Source organism: Dermacentor albipictus, chromosome 6 (genome assembly GCF_038994185.2).
Source record: "Dermacentor albipictus isolate Rhodes 1998 colony chromosome 6, USDA_Dalb.pri_finalv2, whole genome shotgun sequence".
Classification (NCBI taxonomy): Eukaryota; Metazoa; Arthropoda; class Arachnida; order Ixodida; family Ixodidae; genus Dermacentor; species Dermacentor albipictus.
Window position 1 is genome coordinate 139,339,909 of NC_091826.1, and position 20,041 is coordinate 139,359,949.

General features: G+C 43.5%; 1 protein-coding gene across 8 annotated transcripts in view; it reads left to right on the forward strand.

Moving 5' to 3' along the window:
* Window positions 1–20,041, forward strand: part of LOC135896110 (G-protein coupled receptor-associated protein LMBRD2B) — a 390,673-nt gene that overhangs the window by 117,145 nt on the left and 253,487 nt on the right. For all 8 annotated transcript variants that reach the window (XM_065424449.2, XM_065424452.1, XM_065424451.1 and 5 more), the window contains one exon: window positions 7,151–7,232. In XM_065424449.2, the coding sequence (XP_065280521.1) occupies window positions 7,151–7,232 (82 nt within the window). The remainder of the gene's footprint in view (window positions 1–7,150; window positions 7,233–20,041) is intronic.

Consider the following 20,041-nt stretch of genomic DNA (forward strand, 5'->3'; position numbering starts at 1 on the left):
GGCAGAAACAGTGGGATACCCAGCTATCAATAAACTGCATTTGATCAAAGTTAAATTAGGGTACTGGATATCGGCGAAAACAGCACAATACAAAGAAGTGGTCCTCTGTCGATTAAATATAGGTGGTACCTTCGGCACTCACTCTTACCCACTGACTGGAAAAGATCCTCTCTCCTGTCGAAGGTGTGGTGGCAGCCTTACACTTCTCCATGTCCTCATTCTTTTATTCTGCATTTCATTCTGTGTATCGTTAGCACATTCCACTTCACCCAGTATATTTTTTTTAGTAACGAACAGCGTTATGACTTGAAAACTGTTTTTAACTTTTTAGATGAAGTTAACATTTTAGAAATAATTTGCCCAGGTCATGTGTAGTACAGCCTTGACGTCAAGGCTGTAGCTGCAGTGAAATAAGTTTTACAGCAAATGCCTCTCAGCTCTTAACTTTAAGAGTGCTGTGGAGGCAGTAGTGCTTGTGTACATTTTATTACATGTTTGTGTCGAAACTTTTATGCTCATAGCTCACATCATGAGGCATTGCCATTATTTTGATGCTTATATATTTTATGCTGTTTACAGCAACCCATCTTCATGCCTCTTTGCAGCCACGTTACATCTACCATCATTTCAAATTCATTTTATCATTTTGTACATAATACACATACAATTCATTACAATATGTCATGCCACTCTTGGCTATAGGTTGTCTTTGCGCTGTTGGACACCACACATCATCATTATCAGTTGCACTGTAAGAGTGTACGTTGAGTTATTTGGGAAGATAAATGGGAGTTGGGAATGACACAATTTTATCCGGTCCAGCACTGTAAGCATTATGTGGTCTGAGCTGTAATAAGTTGAAGTTGCTGTTTGTGGAAGGCAGGTGCGAGTAAAAAGTACTTTTAGTCTGTCTTTGCATGCCTGCCTTTTTGTGCCATAAGCTGTAGTGCAACAGTGTTGGCCCACCACAGGGTGCAAAAGCCGTGCTTACATACACACTCACATTTTCCAACATTTTGTTTTACTTTGAGCAGCAGTGATAAGGCTAGCAAACATTCTTTGGCTCGGGCACACATGAAAGGCTTTACCAAAGCAATAAATGGCATGACGACAACACATTGGCAATGAGACTGTGGTACAGAAAAAAAAAAAAACAGTGGCATGGCAGTGGTCGTGGGGGACAGTTATGATAACGATGATGTTTACCGACATCCAAGATGGCAATTCTCAACATAATGTGGGTGCCGAGGAATGTGTCACTGTGCATACTGCTAGAAGCGTACGGTGAGGGGCTAGTTGGTATGACATTATGGGAACAAAGAAAAACTGCGCAAAAAAGAACACGACAGAGAAAGAACCACACGACAGCACACTGCTGTCGTGTGCCGTGAACCAATCACAGCATACTGCTAGTAATTGGAATGTTTTTCTGTTCCCCATAACCACTGTTTTACCTTGTTCAAGTTGCATTTCAATCGAAAATCAATGTTGTTATGTGAAAGATGCTTATTTCCTATCAAGACGCAAGTGACTCAGGGCGATTGAAATTGTCTCCAAAGACAACCAAACGTACCCAGTTGCCATTTGCACTTTCTCTGCCTTGCAAGTTTGAGGGCTATATCAATGTTGTTATCTGTGAAGTATAATGGTGACAATGAAAACATGTTTATTCTGAACAGAAAATTCAAAAAAAAAATTTCTATAGGTTCGGCTCAAAAACCTGTTAGGCAGAGCAATAAAAGAAGTTTTTTTTGGGGGGGTATGCTCCACGATCATGCCTTCAGACACATTCTTTTGCAGTTATGATGCTTAATAGCTCTCTCGACAGTGGTGATGTCACCAAGAACACCTCGGCTTTGTGTGCCTGGTGCAGGCAACTAAGTTGCAATTGGATTTTGATGTTGTGAGGAGACGCCTGTGTTGTCAAGTGTCCCGACAGGCTGTTTCAGCACAGTTGGGGTCACTTGGGAGCTGCATTGACTCACTGCAGCACAGTGGTGAACAGAAGCATAGGTGGCTAAGTGAGTGATTACAAAAACATTTCATGCCAAATCAATCAGCGTCTTTTTGCGATCGTCACAGATATACCTGAAAAAATTTCTGTGTTTGTGGAAGTTTGAAACTCATTCGCCCCGTTTTTCATCCCAGAAATTTTCTAGCATTTTGGTGAAAATTTATTCCTTGCCCAGCTGAACCAGAAGGCATCCGTCAACATTTTTTTTTTTTTCCGAAGACACATTGTATGATCCATATCATAAGAAGCCAACAAACACTGACACCAAGGACAACATAGGGGAAATTACTTGTGCATATGAAATAAAGAAACGATAAATTAATAGAAATGAAAGTGGGTGAAAAAACAACTTGCCACAGGTGGGGAACGATCCCACAACCTTCACATTTCGCGCGCGATGCTCTACCAATTGAGCTACCGCAGCGCCGTTTCCCACCCCACTTTCTTGGGTATTTGTTTCGTAGAAAAACCCTGGGAGTGTTAGCCAGCGCCACCACTCAGACCTTGGTGGCAGATGTGGAACACCCTTTCTGCCACAGGTGTCATGAGAGCGTGATCTTTATGGGTGAAATCAACCGATAAATGCTACCTGAAGGCATCAATGTTGCCGAATTTGAGACCGTCGTTAGGTAATGAACGAGAAGAAAGGGGGATAACCGAGGGGCCCGATTTTTATTAGTCATATTATAAGAAGCCAACAAACACTGACACTAAGGACAACATAGGGGAAATAACTGCCTTTTTGGAAAATCTTAAAAGCAAAATTGTTTTTAATAACACGTAGTGAATCGCCCAGTATGTATGCATTTATTTTTGTGTATATGACGACGTGGTGCCAAATTGTGAGTGGTTTCTTTATTATTTTCCCATGTATGTTTTATTTCCTGCGTCTTTTCCATTTGAAGACAACCTTTGTGAGTCAAAGCTTGCAACTTGGTCGTATTCCATGTTTCTTTTTGTTCTCTTTATTCTCCACACCCATAATAGCCCTAATAGGGCTGACAGTATAAAGAAATGAATGAATGAATGAATTACTTGTGCTTAATAAATGAAATAAAGAAACAGTGAATTATTGGAAATGAAAGTGTATGAAAACACAACTTGCCTCAGTATGTGAACGATCCCACAACCTTCGCATTTCGCGTGCGATGCTTTACCAATTGAGCATCTGGTCTACCATGGCAACCGGTCAATAAACCCACACATGCTACCTGAAGGTATCAATGTTGCCGAATTTGAGACCCTCGTTATGTAATGAACGAGATGAAAGGGGGATAACCGAGGGACCGGATTTTTATTAGTCATATCATACGAAGTTCATATCATAAGAAGTTCCATAAGACCTTGGTGGCGGATGTGTTATTTTTCATGTTTAAGAAATTTATTTATTTATTTATTTATTTAACAATACTGCAGGCCAATTCTTTGGCCCTAGCAGGAGGGGCATTTTCGGAATGACAAACAATAAATAACAGCAATAAATTTGCAAACAGCAAAAGGGGCAAAAGCAACAGCGCTAACACAATGAAGAAGCAATTTTCAACAAAACAAAAAGAACCAAAACAGACAGAACAGAACTAAACCAGCGGCAAATACCTACATTTATACAATTGCAAGTATCTATTGCTTACAAAAGAAACGTTCAAGTTCTGCCGAAAAGTCTTCAGCCTTGATAACACGGCGGCAACTCATTCCGCTCTTTAACTGTTCTAGGGAAAAAACTGTATTTGTAGAAATTAGTTTTCGCAAAAATAGGTCTCAGTGAATGTTCTGCTGTGTGCCTTGTTTTCCTAGTAGCAGCAGGTTGAACATAACTTGATTCAGATAGGGCGATTTTTCCGGACATAAAATTGTGAAGTAACAAAAGTCGGTTTATTTTTCTATGTATCTCCAATGTTGTAATGTTATTACGTTTCATCAGAGACGATGGTGAATCCGTCCTTCTATATTTTCCGAATATAAACCGTACAGCCTTTCTTTGAACGCCCTCAAGTTTTATTATATCTTATTTAACATATGGGTCCCACAGCACAGACGCGTACTCTAACTTCGACCTAACACATGCGTTATAAGCTAGAAGCCGAACACTTACAGGAGCATTTCTAAGTTTCCTCTTAAGGAAACATAGCTTTTGAAAAGCTGACGCACAGATGTCTGAAATGTGTACACCCCATGAAAAATTACTGGTAAGAGTTACCCCTAGGTACTTATATTTACCAACCTCCTTTATAGTGCTGCCATTAATGTCGTAAGTGAAGGTACTCAGACATTTTTTTCTTGTTACATGTAGAAGAACAGTTTTTTCCCTATTCAATTCCATGCCCCAGTTCTCACACCGGTCGTGAATTGCCAGAACAGTTGCTTGTAAAGATGCGTGGTCATTTGCATTCGAGATTGTTTTAAAAACCACACAATCATCAGCAAATAATCTGATTGAGACATCCTTTGGTATTACCTTCATTAAATCATTTATATAAATTAAGAACAACTATGGCCCTAACACACTCCCCTGTGGAACCCCCGAGGTAACTGGCAGCACACTGGAAGAAAAATCCTGCACTTGTACAAACTGTTGCCTATGATTAAGGTACGCGGAAATCCACCTAACAACAAAGAGTGGAAGTCCAATGCTCTCCAACCTAAACAATAATTTATTATGCGGTACCTTGTCAAATGCCTTGCAAAAGTCCATAAACAATACATCTACTTGGCCAGTCATGTCAAGAACACTGAACAAATTATGCAATGCCCATACCATCTGTGTAACTGTAGACATACCCTTTCGGAACTCGTGCTGATGAACCGATAAAACTTTTTGTTCGGAGTGGAAGCCTTGTATGTGCTTAGCAATCACATGCTCTAACATCTTACAGCATTGACTGGTCATTGAGACAGGGCGGTAGTTAGAAGGCAGAAGACGGCTGCCCTTTTTGTGTATGGGAACTACTCGTGCCAGACACCAATCATCAGGTATTTCGGCCATTTCTAGTGAAAAGTTAGAGCTCTGTTAGGTACCAAGAAATTTGTTCGGCATATCGCCTCAAAAATGGGTTCGGGACACTGTCCGGCCCAGTACCTTTACGCGCATCAACATTTAAAATCAACGCCAAAACCCTTTCACGCGTTACCCGAATGCCCTGTGGGAGGTCCGATGCGGTGGTTCGTGGCTCATATACTCAGAAAATACACTTTGGAAGTACCCGTTAAAGGTCTCCGCTATGCTAGAAGGATCTGTCTGAATGACACCATCGACATTCAATTTGGACACTTCGACTTTTGTCTTCCCTAAGTAGTGCCAGAACTTAGAAGGATCGTTTTCAATGAACTCTGCAAGGCTGTTGTTGAAAAAAATATTCCTAGCTTGCCTAACTTTCCATAATAAATGGTCTTTAAGGTGTCTGAACTGCTTGGATTCTGTTTTACGTTTCTTCCTCCATCGTTTTAATTTTCTTTACTCGGAATTATTTTTCTGGTGATTCATGGATTTAAATCATGCTGACGGAGCACTTTTAGTGGCACAAAGTTTTCGATACAGTGGTGAATAACATTATGAAGGCGCTTCCATGCTGCCTCTATATTACTTATAGGACCGCATAGATGAGTATCCAAATAGTCTATTATGGCCACATCATCCGCCCGAGCAAAATCCTTGATAACTTTTATCACAGAAGCATTTTTTTGCCTATCAGTGTCTTTAATCCATGAGTAGAAAATTAATTTGTGATCTGAAATGCCCTCCTCAACTAGCAGAGTGCCTCTACCGAAAATGTCCCATATACTATTTACATGTACATATTACATATTACTATTTACATATTACATATTTACAGTTACAAAAAATACATATTTGTAACTTCTCACAGGAATAGTAGACAGGTAGAGCTATCTAATGATATATCACATATATGTTTAAGCTGACCACCAAAGCTGTGTTCTTGTGAACATGAAGCTTTCTGCAAAAAGTTATAACTTTAGAGTTATTTTTCAGGTGATCGGAAGAACCTTCAAAGATTCAAATATTCTTTGGCCACACTATGTTAACTGGGCTACCATTCCATATTTAATTTGTGGCTTCTGGGTTTTCTGGCATTCCAAGAAAAAAATTCAAACTTCGCTATTTCACCATCTTTTGCCGATGCCAAAAGCACTCAGTGTGTTCAGATATTTAAAATATTGGTTATTTTGGCGGTCACATCACTTCATTGTCTTGCCACACATGCCATTTGAATGACTGGATCATACAATGTGCCTCTGAAAAAAAAAAATGTTGATGGGGTCTTTCTGACTCAGCTGGCCAAGAACAATAAATTTTCGCCATAATGCTTGAAAATTTTTAGGAAGAAAAATAAATGGGGAGAATGAGTTTTTAACTTCAATGAATATGTGGAAAATTTTTCAACTATGTCTGTGGTGTTCGAAAAAAACGCTTGTTGATTTGTCGGGAATCGACCCATAGGCAGGTGAATGCCTTCTTCAGGCTCTGCTTTTTTTTGGCATGATGCAGAATAAATGTCGCACAAGAAGACTGAGGAAGGCTTATTTGGGTAACCTTCCTAAACAGCCATGAAATGCTGAAGGTTTAGAAAGAAAATAGAAGGACTTGATTCTCTTCTACTCCCTGCTGTGCCATTGGTATTCTGCTGATGAAGTAGCGGATTGCCTTGTCTGTCTTTCTTGTTTCCATGGTTTTATTTGCGCTAAGTTACTACTTCAAATATTGTATGCATTAGATTGAGGAACTGCTAAAGAACCCTGGTTGATGGAAATTAATTCCAGTTGTGGTGCCTCTTATTGCCCACTTTGGGTTGCGATAAGCCCCATTGTAATTTTTTTTGTGCCTAAGAGATGAAGCACGGTGTTTAAACGATGTCTGTCATTCTGCTCTTGCGCCGAGGGTTTGGTGTATGTTGGTACTCCATAAGGAAGGACATCTGGAGAATCGGGCAAGGCAGATTTGTCTATATTGGGTGGGGATTACTTCAACCTCAGAGGAAAAGACAAACATGGAGTGGGATAGGGAAGCATTGTTTGTTTGCATTCTGAGAATTAAGAAAAGGCAACGGCCTATGTAAATTGCCGTGTCTATCAACAACCTGGAAAATCGCCAGAGGCACTCCCCAATGCTCTTCTGTGCAGGCGGCCTACCGGCAGTGCCTGCACGATGCCAGCCAAGTGCCCAATAATGGAACAATGAGCAACAGCACCCCTCTCCACCAAGGTGAGTTTTTGGGAACCCTTCTCCCAAATGAGGCAAGTGGTTGCAAGGGTCCGGCGCATCTGTGCCTGTTGAGAGCGGGGCCCCCACGTGTTACAAAGTTTCTTTTTGCAGTCGCGTCGCCGCACCGCCGTGTGTTGCCTCTTTGTTTGCTTATGGTGCTCAGTTGCGTCGCGCGCCTCACTCTCTCATTCATTGCCTGTGGCATTGGCACTGTATGTTACTCAGTAGTGAGTGGAGTGGTTGGAAAATGGCAATGCTACTACAGTGCCATATTGCAGAAACTGTCCGACATATTTGTTTTTTGTGGAAGGAACGCCAAGAAAGACCAGCGTCTGCTGTGCCTGTTATTTTAGAGCTTCAAATAAAATGTGGACATAAAATACAGTTACAAAGGCCAAATAGGTTTCACACATTAGCAGCAAGATCTTCTGCAACACCCACATTAATGTATATGCCTGTTCAATGCAAAAGAAGCCACCCTGCTTAGAAACGTGCTAAACTAAAAGGATACTGTTAGTTTATTTCTTTCCTATGCGAAGCACACTCATAACATTGCTTGGGTGCTGAGTGCAATTCCTGTTTTTGGTAGATGCATCTGTTTGCAAACGATCAATTCTTTGTGTTAGTCTGCCTCAGAAACATGGGAATATGGGTGTGATGTTTTCGCATGTGATCTCGATGGCTTCGTACAAAGCAGTCGCATGTCTTACCAGATCCCATAACTTCAAGAAGACAACTGTATCACAGCAATGTCTGTTGCGCGATTATAACATTGTTACGTGTAAAAAATAAAAAGAAACGTTAAGCATCTTTTACTTATGATCTTTATTGTTAAAAAGCAACTAGCATCACTTAGTAGGTGAAGAGCATATTTAAAAAAATGGTAAATGATCTTTGCTTTGGCGATCGCTACGAGCAGTTATTAGGGCAAAGATGATAAGCAGTGCGCCATTGTCAATTTTGTAAACTTCTGCAGCTGTCATTCTGTCACGGGCTCACAGACGGTGGGTACATTTTCTGGAAAGCACCCATGAGATGTGCCTTTTTGATTGATGTCGAAGCATGGTATTGCAATTACTGCCTTTCCTCATTGCACAATTTTCTCATCAGCTGGTCCTGCAGTGCGCTTCTTCCTGAAAAGGGCCATCATTAACCCTTTCAGGGTCGATTTTCTTTCACCATACGCGACCACCCAGGTTCAATTTCTTTATTGCAGGTTTAAATTCTTCAAAAGGACCTATTTCGAAAAAAAGATTTGCCGTAATTTTTCTAGGGTGACCGTAAAGTGAGAAAAAAAAAATTTTGCGTAGGTATATATGTGCCGTTTATTGATGAATAACAACAATTAAAAAAAAAAGAAATAAACCTTTAAGAATTAAAAATTTGATGCATTGTTATACACATAGTTCAAGGCTTAGAAAATGTGCACACAAGAATATTTCGCAAGTCTCAAATGTTCCTGCTCTTACACTGATATTTACGTCTATATGCGTAGTGTGTGCTGATGGACGTGCCACTGGTGTCAGCCTTGCGCAGAACACAAGGGAGAGGAGCCAGCTTCACGCTGTAGTTTGTTTTGTCATTGATAGTGCTTCTCTGTCTTATTCATGTTTTCAGAGCAAAATAGGCAGCACCTTTCGCATGTGTGGGGTGGCCAAAGCTTCAAGAAATGTCGAATAAGTATTGTTGCAGGGGGGGCTCAGATACCGGCGAAAACATGCCGGCGATACGGTTCTAATCATTCCCCACAAAGCCTCATCAGTGGGAGCAATGGTAGCAATGGATCGTCGCTTCGGCTGGAAATTTCTTGTTCTCATCCTTTCCTTTGTCACGTCGGTGTGTTTTTACACTCGATCATAGTTAGACGCGTAAGCGACGAAGTTCATCTGCAGGGAAACATGTGGTTTAAAGGCATTTCACTAAAGTTCGAAATACCGTTTGCCGCTTATATTGTTTTCCGCTTCTTTATTGTGTTGCGCTAGCCAGGCAGCACGACTGCATGAGCACATTAGAATAGAATAGCTTTATTTCCATCTACTTGATGGAGGAGGCTGCAAGTAAAAGCTGCTCCAGTAGGCAGCTTGACGAGGCCCGCAGCCCCCTCTACAGAATATTCGGCAACAGCATACATGCAAGCACATATGCATCATACATACATATATACACATACACATATGTATACATACATATATATACACATACTCGTATATACTCTCACGAACCCACATACTCGCATTTACACATGCACACCCATATCCGTACAGAGCCACTGGTGACTAAACCAAAAATACTTAGGGTGGCTTGTGTGGTTCTCGTGGTGAATACAAATGAGACAAGAATGCGCCGCTGAACATTATATACACACATATATATACAAATACATGCATTCATATACCCGTATATGCATACACACTCGTATGCATACCTACACACACACACATATACAGAAGCATATATACACACTTTATATACATACTAGCCGAGAGGATGTACACTCAACCAGTAATTTAAAAATCATGCATATACAAGTCTCTCAGTTGTTGGGCCGTTATTTGGGTGATATCAACGCCTAGATTATTATATTTATTTAGAAGCATTGGCATTGTGTGTGACAGCTTCTCCCTTAGATAATTTGTTCTGGGTGTGAACACCCGCCATATCTCTTTATGACGGGTAACATAATATTTGTCATTAAGTTCGAGGTTAGAAAGTTCTCGTAGAAAGGAGCAGTTCAGTTTTACTTCCCGCCTAAATGCAGTTGTTAACTTGTACTGGTATAACTTTAACACAGAAATTATGTTGGCTTCCTGAAATAAGTTTATAGTATGGGAGTTGTAGGGGACATTAAAGAGTAGCCGAACAAACTTCTTTTGCAAGACAAGTAGTTTATGCAAATTAACAAAGGTAGTTGTACCCCATACCAATAAGCAATAATAGAGGTACGAATAAAAAAGCGAGTTATAAATGAGAAGTTTAACTTTAAACGGCAATAGTGATTTACATTTCCACGTCATGCCAATGACCCTAGATAACTGGATTGTGACTGCGTCAATGTGCTCGTTGGAGGTTGGAATGCGCAACAGTTTGACGATACACACAGAAGAGACACACACCACAGAGCGCTACTTGCAACTATCGTTTTATTCCCTTGTCAGTGGAATAAATACAGGAAGATACTCAGGGGGGAGGGTGGTAGCGACAAAACAAACAAACAAACAAACAAAAAAAACTAAAATAGTTTTGACAAATATTGCCATCTACCAATGCCAAGCCGGCTTTGTCATGCGATCGTTTTCGCTGCACTCATCACAAAAAACGCCGGATACGAAAATTCCCGATTAGCGCTTGAGGAAATCTAATTCCTTTGCACTAAGGGAAACTGAGGGCGTGCTCACGCACATACTACCCAAACGCGCAATCTCAGCAGCTTCGATTATCTCCCGCGTTATTTGGCTGCCATCTTTGCTCACAATCTTACAATTCTTGAATAATGGCCGACATCCGCAATCTCTACAATGTATCCCAAGGTGTCCGGTGACTGTTCTTGAAACGTTATAATCATGTTCCTTTAATCTTTCGTTTAAACATCGTCCAGTCTGACCGATGTACTTTCTGCCACACTGAAGTGGAATGGAATATACTACTCCCTCAGCGCAGTCGACGAACTTCTTTCTGTGTTGTGTTTCACAACCTCGTTTCTGTGTGGCACCTGGGTTAACCTTTGCACACATGCTCAGCAATTTCTCCGGTGCGGAAAACACCACTTTTACCTCGCATCTTTTACCAATTTTCTTAACTCGGTGCGCGATCGAATGAATGTACGGCATCACCACTATTTTTTGTCGTGTGCTTGGACCGCAAGGCTCCTTCCCAGATAACGGAGTCCTGGTTCCGATTTCCTTGAACAAACATTGTGCCACAGATACTAATAGTTGTGAAGGATAACCTGCCTCCGTGAGCCTGCGCGTTTGCTCCCGAAAGCTGTCAGCAATGCTATGATGGCACGACTTTTGCAACGCGCTTCTGTAGCATGACTTAACTATGCCTCGTTTTACGATTTTGGAATGCCCAGATTCGAAGGGCAAAAGAGGCTTATTTGCACGCGGTTCATATTGCCAACAACAATGACTGGAGCTCAGACTTAGTTTTAAGTCAAGAAACCTAATTGCTCCACCATCTGGCTCTTCACTTGTGATCACCAATGGCTCTAGCCCCTCTCTGAAAATACTTTCAAGGTTTGTCAACAGCGACTGATTCTTGTTATCAACGTTGTCCACTAAAACTAAGTAATCATCAACAAACCTGAACACACGAGCAACCCGTGAATTCATGAGGCGTGCGGCTAGGGATCCGTCAATGTTGGCTAGGAATAGGTCACTCAGAAGTCACTCAGTCACTCAGAAGCCACAAGGGAATAAAACGATAGTTGCAAGTAGCGCTCTGTGGTGTGTGTCTCTTCTGTGTGTATCGTCAAACTGTTGCGCATTCCAACCTCCAATATGCTATACCAACACGCCCAGTCGTCAACCTTGGCAAATGTGCTCGTCTCAGAGCATATTACTCGAAAACGTTACGCCGAGAGTTCTCATACTAGTAACCATTTCTATCGTTTTTTCCCCGTACATAATGTTAATATTTGAATTCACTGGCTTATTTTTGGGCCTAAAGAGCACAGCTTTGGTTTTGTTTGTATTTATTTCTAATTGGTTCATTATTGACCAGTCCCTCAGCTTAGAGAGCATGAGGTTCGTTTCATACTCTATATCTGTACTGTATCTGTATATCTGTATCTGTATTACGTTGTATGTTAAAGCTACTGAAATTTGCAAGAACTGAAATTGTTGGTTTTATGTGGGCCAGCGCTTGCAAAAGCTGTTGCGCACTTCATGTGTTTACATCTATTTTATCCATGGCTTCGCACATGTTTAACTGTTGCTAGTTGCTTGATTCTTTTGAGCTGCGAGGTTTTCACCCTGCCTCATTTGTAAAGGGTATAAATCATGCTGTGTCTTATCGGAATGATACCAAGCAAGTGCTTCCTTAACAGCTTTATTCTTTTTGCCCGAGGGCATCTTAGACATTGTGGTTGGGAAATATGTTTAAAAAATAGGTAGTTCAGGGCGAGAATTGCCAATACATGTAGTTGCTGCTTATGGCATTTTTGTTCTATTTTTCGCTGAAAAGTTCGCGTCACATTTGGGAAGTCATCACACCTCGATGCTGTCTGAGCAGACTTAACACGCCGAGTGATTTGCTTGTTTCACAACGTAGTCCCTTCTTGCATGGGACTTTCGTACTCAACTGAATTCTTTCTTGTTGTGCTTATGCCGCAGAGAACTAAACCCGGCGTTGCCGTCAGTGCTCATCTACTTTGATGGTGCTGCTCTGCCTTTAAATATATCATGGGACACCTCTCTCTAGTAACATTAAAAATAAAGTACTGAAAAGCTAGTCAGACTTTAGCTTTGTACGTTTCCAAGCAGCTCCCTTGGGGAATTTAAAATTGCAAAATTTGCAGCGGGAACGGCAGTTCATCGGAGTATGCAGCGGAATCGCATTGGCGGTACAGCGCTAACATGCGCTTTTATTAACCCGTGTGTTTGGTGACTTCGTCGACTAGTGTACGCGCTTCCATCAATAAATTCGCAATTACTCTTTTTGAGGCGACTTTGACTGCACTTATCCAGCAATGTCACATGTATTCATCAGCAGAAAAATCACAATGGCATATGCTGACATCGCACCATGCGGACTTGTTTGATATAAGTCTGTTCTAACGACGGATGCTTATTATTGAGGTACAGAAGCAGCATTACGGCAAGGGTAGAATTTAAAAGAAGAATGATCGAAACATCGCATTACTCAACAAAATTCATCAGCTAGTTAACATGAGCTCCACTTCATGTAGATGGGGTTCATGGCATTTGTCTGCGGGATGCACCTGGCACGTATGTGGACCATGTTCTCCCAAACACAGGTAACATTCTGTTCATTCCCGCTCCCACACAGGTCAGCATCTTCTCTACAGCTGTCACTGCAGAAGAAGCAGTCTGGCATCCGAACAAAGAAGAAATCGCAGCCACAAACTTCTGCCGTCCTTGCTGCAAAGGGTTGTCTGCTATTGCTCCCACGCGTGCTGTTGGAAGCACCTGCTAGGTGGCTATCAGTGGCGCCTCTATAGGCGCATTATATGCCTATGCACTAGGCGTATAATGTAATCGAACTGCATAGGTGAGCGCACTCAAGAAAACTGTGTGGCTGTGTAATCGTCAGAAAAGCGAAACGTGGGACAAACTTCCACTAATCTTCACCTTATTGCCAACCACACAGGCAAGCAGTTTTCGCGAGTCTCCAAGGGAGGAAACGCATGCATGGCGGCATCCTTTGTATGCACACCCCTGTGAGCAATAAATGAGTGAGTAACAAACAGCCGCCCATTGAGCAGTTAGTAATGAGATAACTATCAATTGTGTGAGTGCAAGAAGCTCAAACCACCCGCGGAACAAAACCCAAACTAACCGCTGCCCACCCGTGCGCTTGCCAATGTGCAAGCGGTAGTATGCAGATGTAACATGTAACAAACCATGTAACGAATGTATGTAACAAACCATGTAACGAAAACCAAGAGAGGGAGGCACGAGAAAAAAATTCCCTGTATTCCCACATAGTGGCAGAACATGCCAGGAAAGAAAAAGTTAGGAAATAGGCGCACTTTTTAAACATTGTTAGAATGGCATGTTCCCTCTGTCCACGCCAGCAGGCCCCAGTCCTGGCCGGACGTGCCCAAGAGCGCCCAGCCGACCCTCGAACCACCGTTCACGCCCACAAGTCACTTCATCCTCTACTTCTTTGACCGCTGGCTCCGGTGCTGGAGTTCCAATGATGCCGGTGGCTCCGATAATGATGATGGCAGAGTTCCCATACTGCCCCTCCCTCTGTGAAGGCGATATTTGAAATGGCCCACGACGGCTTGCAGCGACAGCACTGCAACCCTGCCGGCAGGCCAACTTTGCAGACTGCTGCACCGAACGAGGATTGACGGAGCAGGCAACGTCCAAGTCACCAAGGTCTTCCAGGAACTCGAAGGCCCTAAATGTGGCCGGCTTCCCGGACGTACGCTTCGCGAAGATGTAGCAGACCAGGTGGTGAAGCCCCCAAGTTGTCCAGGCCTTGCAGGAACCAGAAGGCGCTAAACCATTCCCGGAGGCACGCCTGGTCCAATCTTCTGCCTCGACCTCGTTCTGACGAGTGCACGCAGCAGGCCGCTGGAAGTAGCTGCCACCCGCTTGCTGCCATTCCACTGCACAGAGACCATGCGGCTCCGCACCCCGCAGTTAACAGGAGGGAAAGGTCACAGATGTTGATCATTGTCGCTCGAACGGTGGTGTTTCCACTACCTTTGGCAACTGACCTCAAGTCCCATGAGGTTGTAGTTGTCATTGAACTCCTCTTCTTCAGAATCATTATCACTGTCGTCTTTGCTGCCATTGCCACTGGCCCGCGCCAAGGAACCGCCGCCAGATTCCGAGACTTTGCCCTCATCGGGCTCAGACGAGGGCGACGCACCACTCTTGTTCTCGGCTTCGCTACTTGATGAGCGGTTTTTCCAAGCCATTTTCTTGGACAGCTTGCATTTGCGTTCTTTGGCGGCTCCCTTACCGCCAACGGTCCCGTGGCCTATGCCAGACCCAATGACAGTGACAGAGAAGGAGCCAACGGAAACATTCCTCAGTGAACGCCGAAGTTTCAGCTTGCACCGCAGAGATGGTCACACACCAGGCCAGGCAGGCGTTGCTACTGGCCATGGAACGGGTGCTTCCTGCCTTCCCCACAATCATGGTCCGACCTGGAATGCAGCTGGGGCCCCACGTTACGAGCGCCAATGTGGGAATGACGCAGTCCCTCAGTCCACGCCAGCAAGCCCCAGTCTTGGCCGGCCACTGTTAAGAAAGGCGAGCTGCAAGGCAAAATTGCCACCCAATTACGACAAAGGGGGCAAGACGCGCATTCCGCACTCTCCGTCGCTACAGCTAGGAGGCGTTCTAAGAAGCGGGCATTGTGCTCAAAAACCGCTTCCATCTACCAGCCCCATCACCATTGTGACGGAACGAGCTCGTTGGACGAACAATGGTGCCGGAACTCTCCAGTGCGGACCTGATCTGCTACGCGTGAACAAGCTGCCGTGGGAAAGCCGTATTTTGGTGCTTCTCTTGCTCGTCCAGACGCAAGACAACGAGCTACCCACGATGGGCGCCGATACTTCCCGGAACGGCACCCCTCTAACGCCGGCGTCGGGCATCAGAACGCGGTTGCCTTTGTGTACGTAAACTGATCTGCGGAGCAGCGGCGAGTTGGTGATGAGTAAACGAACAGTCGCCGCCTCGTATGGCCGGAGGACCGAGTGTATAAAAACTGTTGTTGTGCGAATGCTGGATACACTTCTCTTGAGCAGTCATGTTAGACTGATTCACTTCTCTCATGCAGTCATGTTGGACTGATACTTTTTTTCTCAAGCAGTCATGTTAGACTGATTTAATTTCTGTAAATAAACCCATTTTCCTCGTTCTCGATGAGAAGCAGTTCTTCACTTCATCAACGACCTCAGCGTAAATAAGTTGGACGACGGCATGGGCCAGCTACCTCCAAATTCATGCCGAACTCCAATCTTGGCAAAGGACCACGAGCGATGGGATTGAGCCCCCAATCCTGACACCACACCCAAGAACGCCCAGCCGACCCTCGAGCCACTGCTCGCGCCCACGAGTCACTTTTCCTTGTACTTCTACGACTGCTGGCTCCAATGCCAGAGTGCCAATGATGCCGGTGGCTCCGATGATGATGATGGCGCAGTTCCCATAATGTACAAATGGCGCTGTAAATATACGGCATTGACCCTTTTGGACGTGTTTGCAGCATTGTATATTTACAGTATTGACCCTGAAAGGGTTAAATGAATGTGCAAGTGTGTGAAGCTTACAAAGCTTTATTGCTGTGTGTGTAAGGGCCACTTGATTTGCCACAAGACACGTATCGAAGGAAGGCACCCGAGTAGAAAAGTTCACGATTTGGCTCTCTGTACAGCAGGGTGCCTGTCACATCTGGGAATTATTCTGGAACGAGAAAGAAGAAAGGTGGGTTGATATTTATTAATCATATCATGAGAAGCCAACAAACAATGACACCAAGGAAAACATAGGGGAAATTACTTGTATTTACTAATTGAAATAAATAAAATGATAAATTAATGGCAATGAAAGTGGATGAAAAAAGAACTTGCCACAGGTGGGGAACAATAACTCACGTATTCGCATTATGTGTGCGATGCTCTGACCACGGTGTCTACCAACCGGAAAAGCCAGGAGAACCAGGTATAAAAGTGTACAGTCAACGATCGACTTTCCGGATGCCCGATGATTGGCACAGCTTCGCGGCACCACCATGCACCCCATAGAGTCAATGTATCAGAACTTCTGAAATTTCGGACGCAAGAATCCTTCGCCCTCCGATTTTCCGCCACTTTTTGCCGTCTGAAAGGGCAATAATCAAAGCCACTACCACTGCCGCTTTGATTACCCCGCCGCCTCGAACCGGCGCTCTCGCACGCAGATCCGCTGGCACCCGTAGCCATCACTGCGGCAACGCTAGACCTAGCTGCTTCGACATTTCCTACTAAGATTCTTGCCATTGGGTGCCGTGTTTTCCATTGAAAGAATTCGCTGCTGTCAGCAATGGCACTGACTCTGCCTTTGTGGTCCTCATGATTGGCTTAGAAGCTTGGAAAGCACGGTGCGTTGCATAATGCCAGTTCCCGAGAGTCAGCTTTGCCTCTGTACAGAAATGTTACTTGCTGAAGAATATTCAAAAGTATTGCAGTGAAGCATTACAACTCGTGGGAAGGGGCTAGTGCCACGAGACACAGTAAATATTCCTTAATTATACACGCGTGCACTTGGTATCTCCTGTTGCTGTACGAGCACTGATATGCCTACAGGGTGTCTACCAACCGGGAAAACCGGGAATTCTCAGGGATTTTGAGTGTTCTGGAAAAACTCAGGGAAAACTCAGGGAACTTGTGCTTCAATCAGGGAAAATTAGCTGTAATTTTATTGAAAGGGTCGAAAGTCAAGGTAATGCTGGCTCGAGTAACAGACAGGAATCGTAATTAATCGTCTTTGACGCCCTGTCGTAGGCTGGAGGAGTTGCCAGTATACAGTCAACGACCGACTTTTAGGATTCCCGATCATTTGGACGGCTTCGCGGCCCCACCTCGTACCCCGTAGAGTCAATGTATCAGAACGTCTGAAATTTCGGACGTAAGAACTAGACCTCTTCGCCATCCGATTTGTCGGAGGCTTTGCTGTGACCGCAGGTCCGAAACGGAATTATTCAAAGTCACCACCGCTGCCATTTTGATTACCTTGCCGCCTCGAACCGGCGCTCTCGCACGTAGATCCGCTGGCAGCCGTGGCCACCATGGCGGCAACGCTAGGCCTAGCTGCTTCGACGTTCGCTATTAAGCTTCTTGCCGTTGGATTCTGTGTTATTTATTGAAAGAATTCGCTGCTGTCAGCAATGGCACGGACTCCGCCTTTGTGGTCCTCGCGATTGGCTTAGAAGCTTGGAAAGCACGGTGCGTTGCATAATTTCGGTTCCCGAAAGTCAGCTTCGCCTTTTTACAGAAATGTTACTTGGTGAAGCATATCAAAAGTATTGCAGTGAAGCATAACAAGATTGGGAAGGGGCTATTGCCACGGGACACAATATCGGGCATCCGGTATCTCCTGTTACAGTACGAGCAGTGATATGCCTAATACGTATACCGACAGGCCTTCATGCTACCAAATAATGTATGAACCGTTTTTATTTTCTTTCTTTCTTTTCTTTTTTTTCTGTTGTGTTTGTTTCTGTCCGACGTCTAAATCGATTTTTTTTATTGCTCCTATGTCTTCCTGTATTATTTGCATTGTACACATTGCACTTACGTTTGACCTTTTTCGTCCCCCCTATGTAATGCCCTAATGGGCCTTAAGGTACTCAAATGAATGAATAAATAAAAATGCTTCTGACACCAATTTGCATTAGTGGGCATGGGCCACAGGGTTTGTGCCGCCACTTCAGTGAACGAGTAAAACTTGAAGCAGCGCGAAGAAGACGAAGAGAGCAATCATTGAAAACTCACACAACAGGATGTGCACTGTACTGCCAACTGGAAAATTTATTAAAATATCACACAGTTTTTATAACATATCAAAAAGGCCTTTAGTCTGTCCAGCCTGCTTTCCTGTTGATTTCATGTATACAAACCAGAAAGCAGTTTTCTACAGTTTTATGCTGAGGATTGTGGAAGGTTGCCTGACACTGTCTTGCAATGTTCACAGGCATCTGGCTTACCAGAAGTCTCCATTTCTGTTAGCTACAGTAGGTGAAAGGTAAATAAAAACCCAAATACAGATATTGCTTTAAAGGCCTTCCCTTCACTACATTGTGCAATAGGATGGCTTCCCAAAGGGACGAAGCCAGTGCCATGTGCATGCATATTGCTCACCAGCTGCAGTGGCTTCATATCAACACAGGTGACGTACAAAGACATCTGTGTGCTTCAAGATAGGTGCATCTAAAGCACCACAGTCCAATCAATCTGCTCTTCTTGTATACATATATAGCATCATTGTTGCCACTTCAAGGACGATATGATGAGTTGGGATGCCACCAGCCATCCCATACATAAAGTGTCCCAAGTTTTCAAGTAGCGCGAAACTTTACATAACTGGTGTGCTAGCCATTTCCTCGCTTGAGTGTGCTGTTCAGTTAGTGCATGTTATAGTGAAAGCATACCACCACTGGGGTTGAGCATTGTAAAAATCAAGTACACTGCATTGCCTATTTAAGCTCGTTAACATTTGTGCGATAAATATTTTTTGGTTCAAGAGCTTTTGCTTTTACACAGTGACCTATCAAAGTAAAGGTATAGGATTATTCTACAATGTGGAGAAATTCACTTTTCTACAGTAATGAAGAATACTAAAAAATAGTATGTCACCCAGAATGTTACACTAGGCAGGGAGACTGCTTCCAGCTTTATTGGCACATAAGGGGAGCCCCGACTCAGGAGGAACTAACACCAGGAACTCGCATGCCAACTTCACTGCTTTGGCTAAGTGCTTTGATACAGTAGAAATATGCCTGCCAATCACAGGGCTGTATGGAATGAAAGAAAGCAATTGCCATCATGTCCTACTTTTACTCACACTGGTCTGCGACGCACCAAGTGTTTGTGGCAACTGTGAGTACCACATGAATTGTTCTGGCCCTTGCCAGTGCACAGAGATACATGTGCACAGAAACAAATGCAGTAGCTGATGGATAATGCACTAGTAGCTAGAGCAAGCACAAGAAGGAGTTAGGTGTCTCATAAAAATAGCCGATTTCGCAGTGCCCATCTGTGCTGAACCACATGTATTATCCTGTTATCCTGGAAGTGTATTGGCTATCTCAATGTGAAATGTACCATGAAATCTGATGGAGGACAAACTCTCATACACATGCATTCTGCCAGATATTCCAGATTCAGAAAAAACTAAAAGATCAGAGGAAAACTTGTGGAACTACAAAATGGCAACTTTATTTGATAGCTCAAAGGCTTTTTTTAGTAAAGAAGCACACTCACTGACAGAAGCTGTAAGCTGCAGTAAACGTTAGATTTAAAAAAGTAAGTCCTAGCAAAAAAATTGATAGAAATTTCTACAAGTCAGGAATATTTGTAGGTTGTACAGATCCTTCTATGAGTGATATATTGACACGTGTACTTG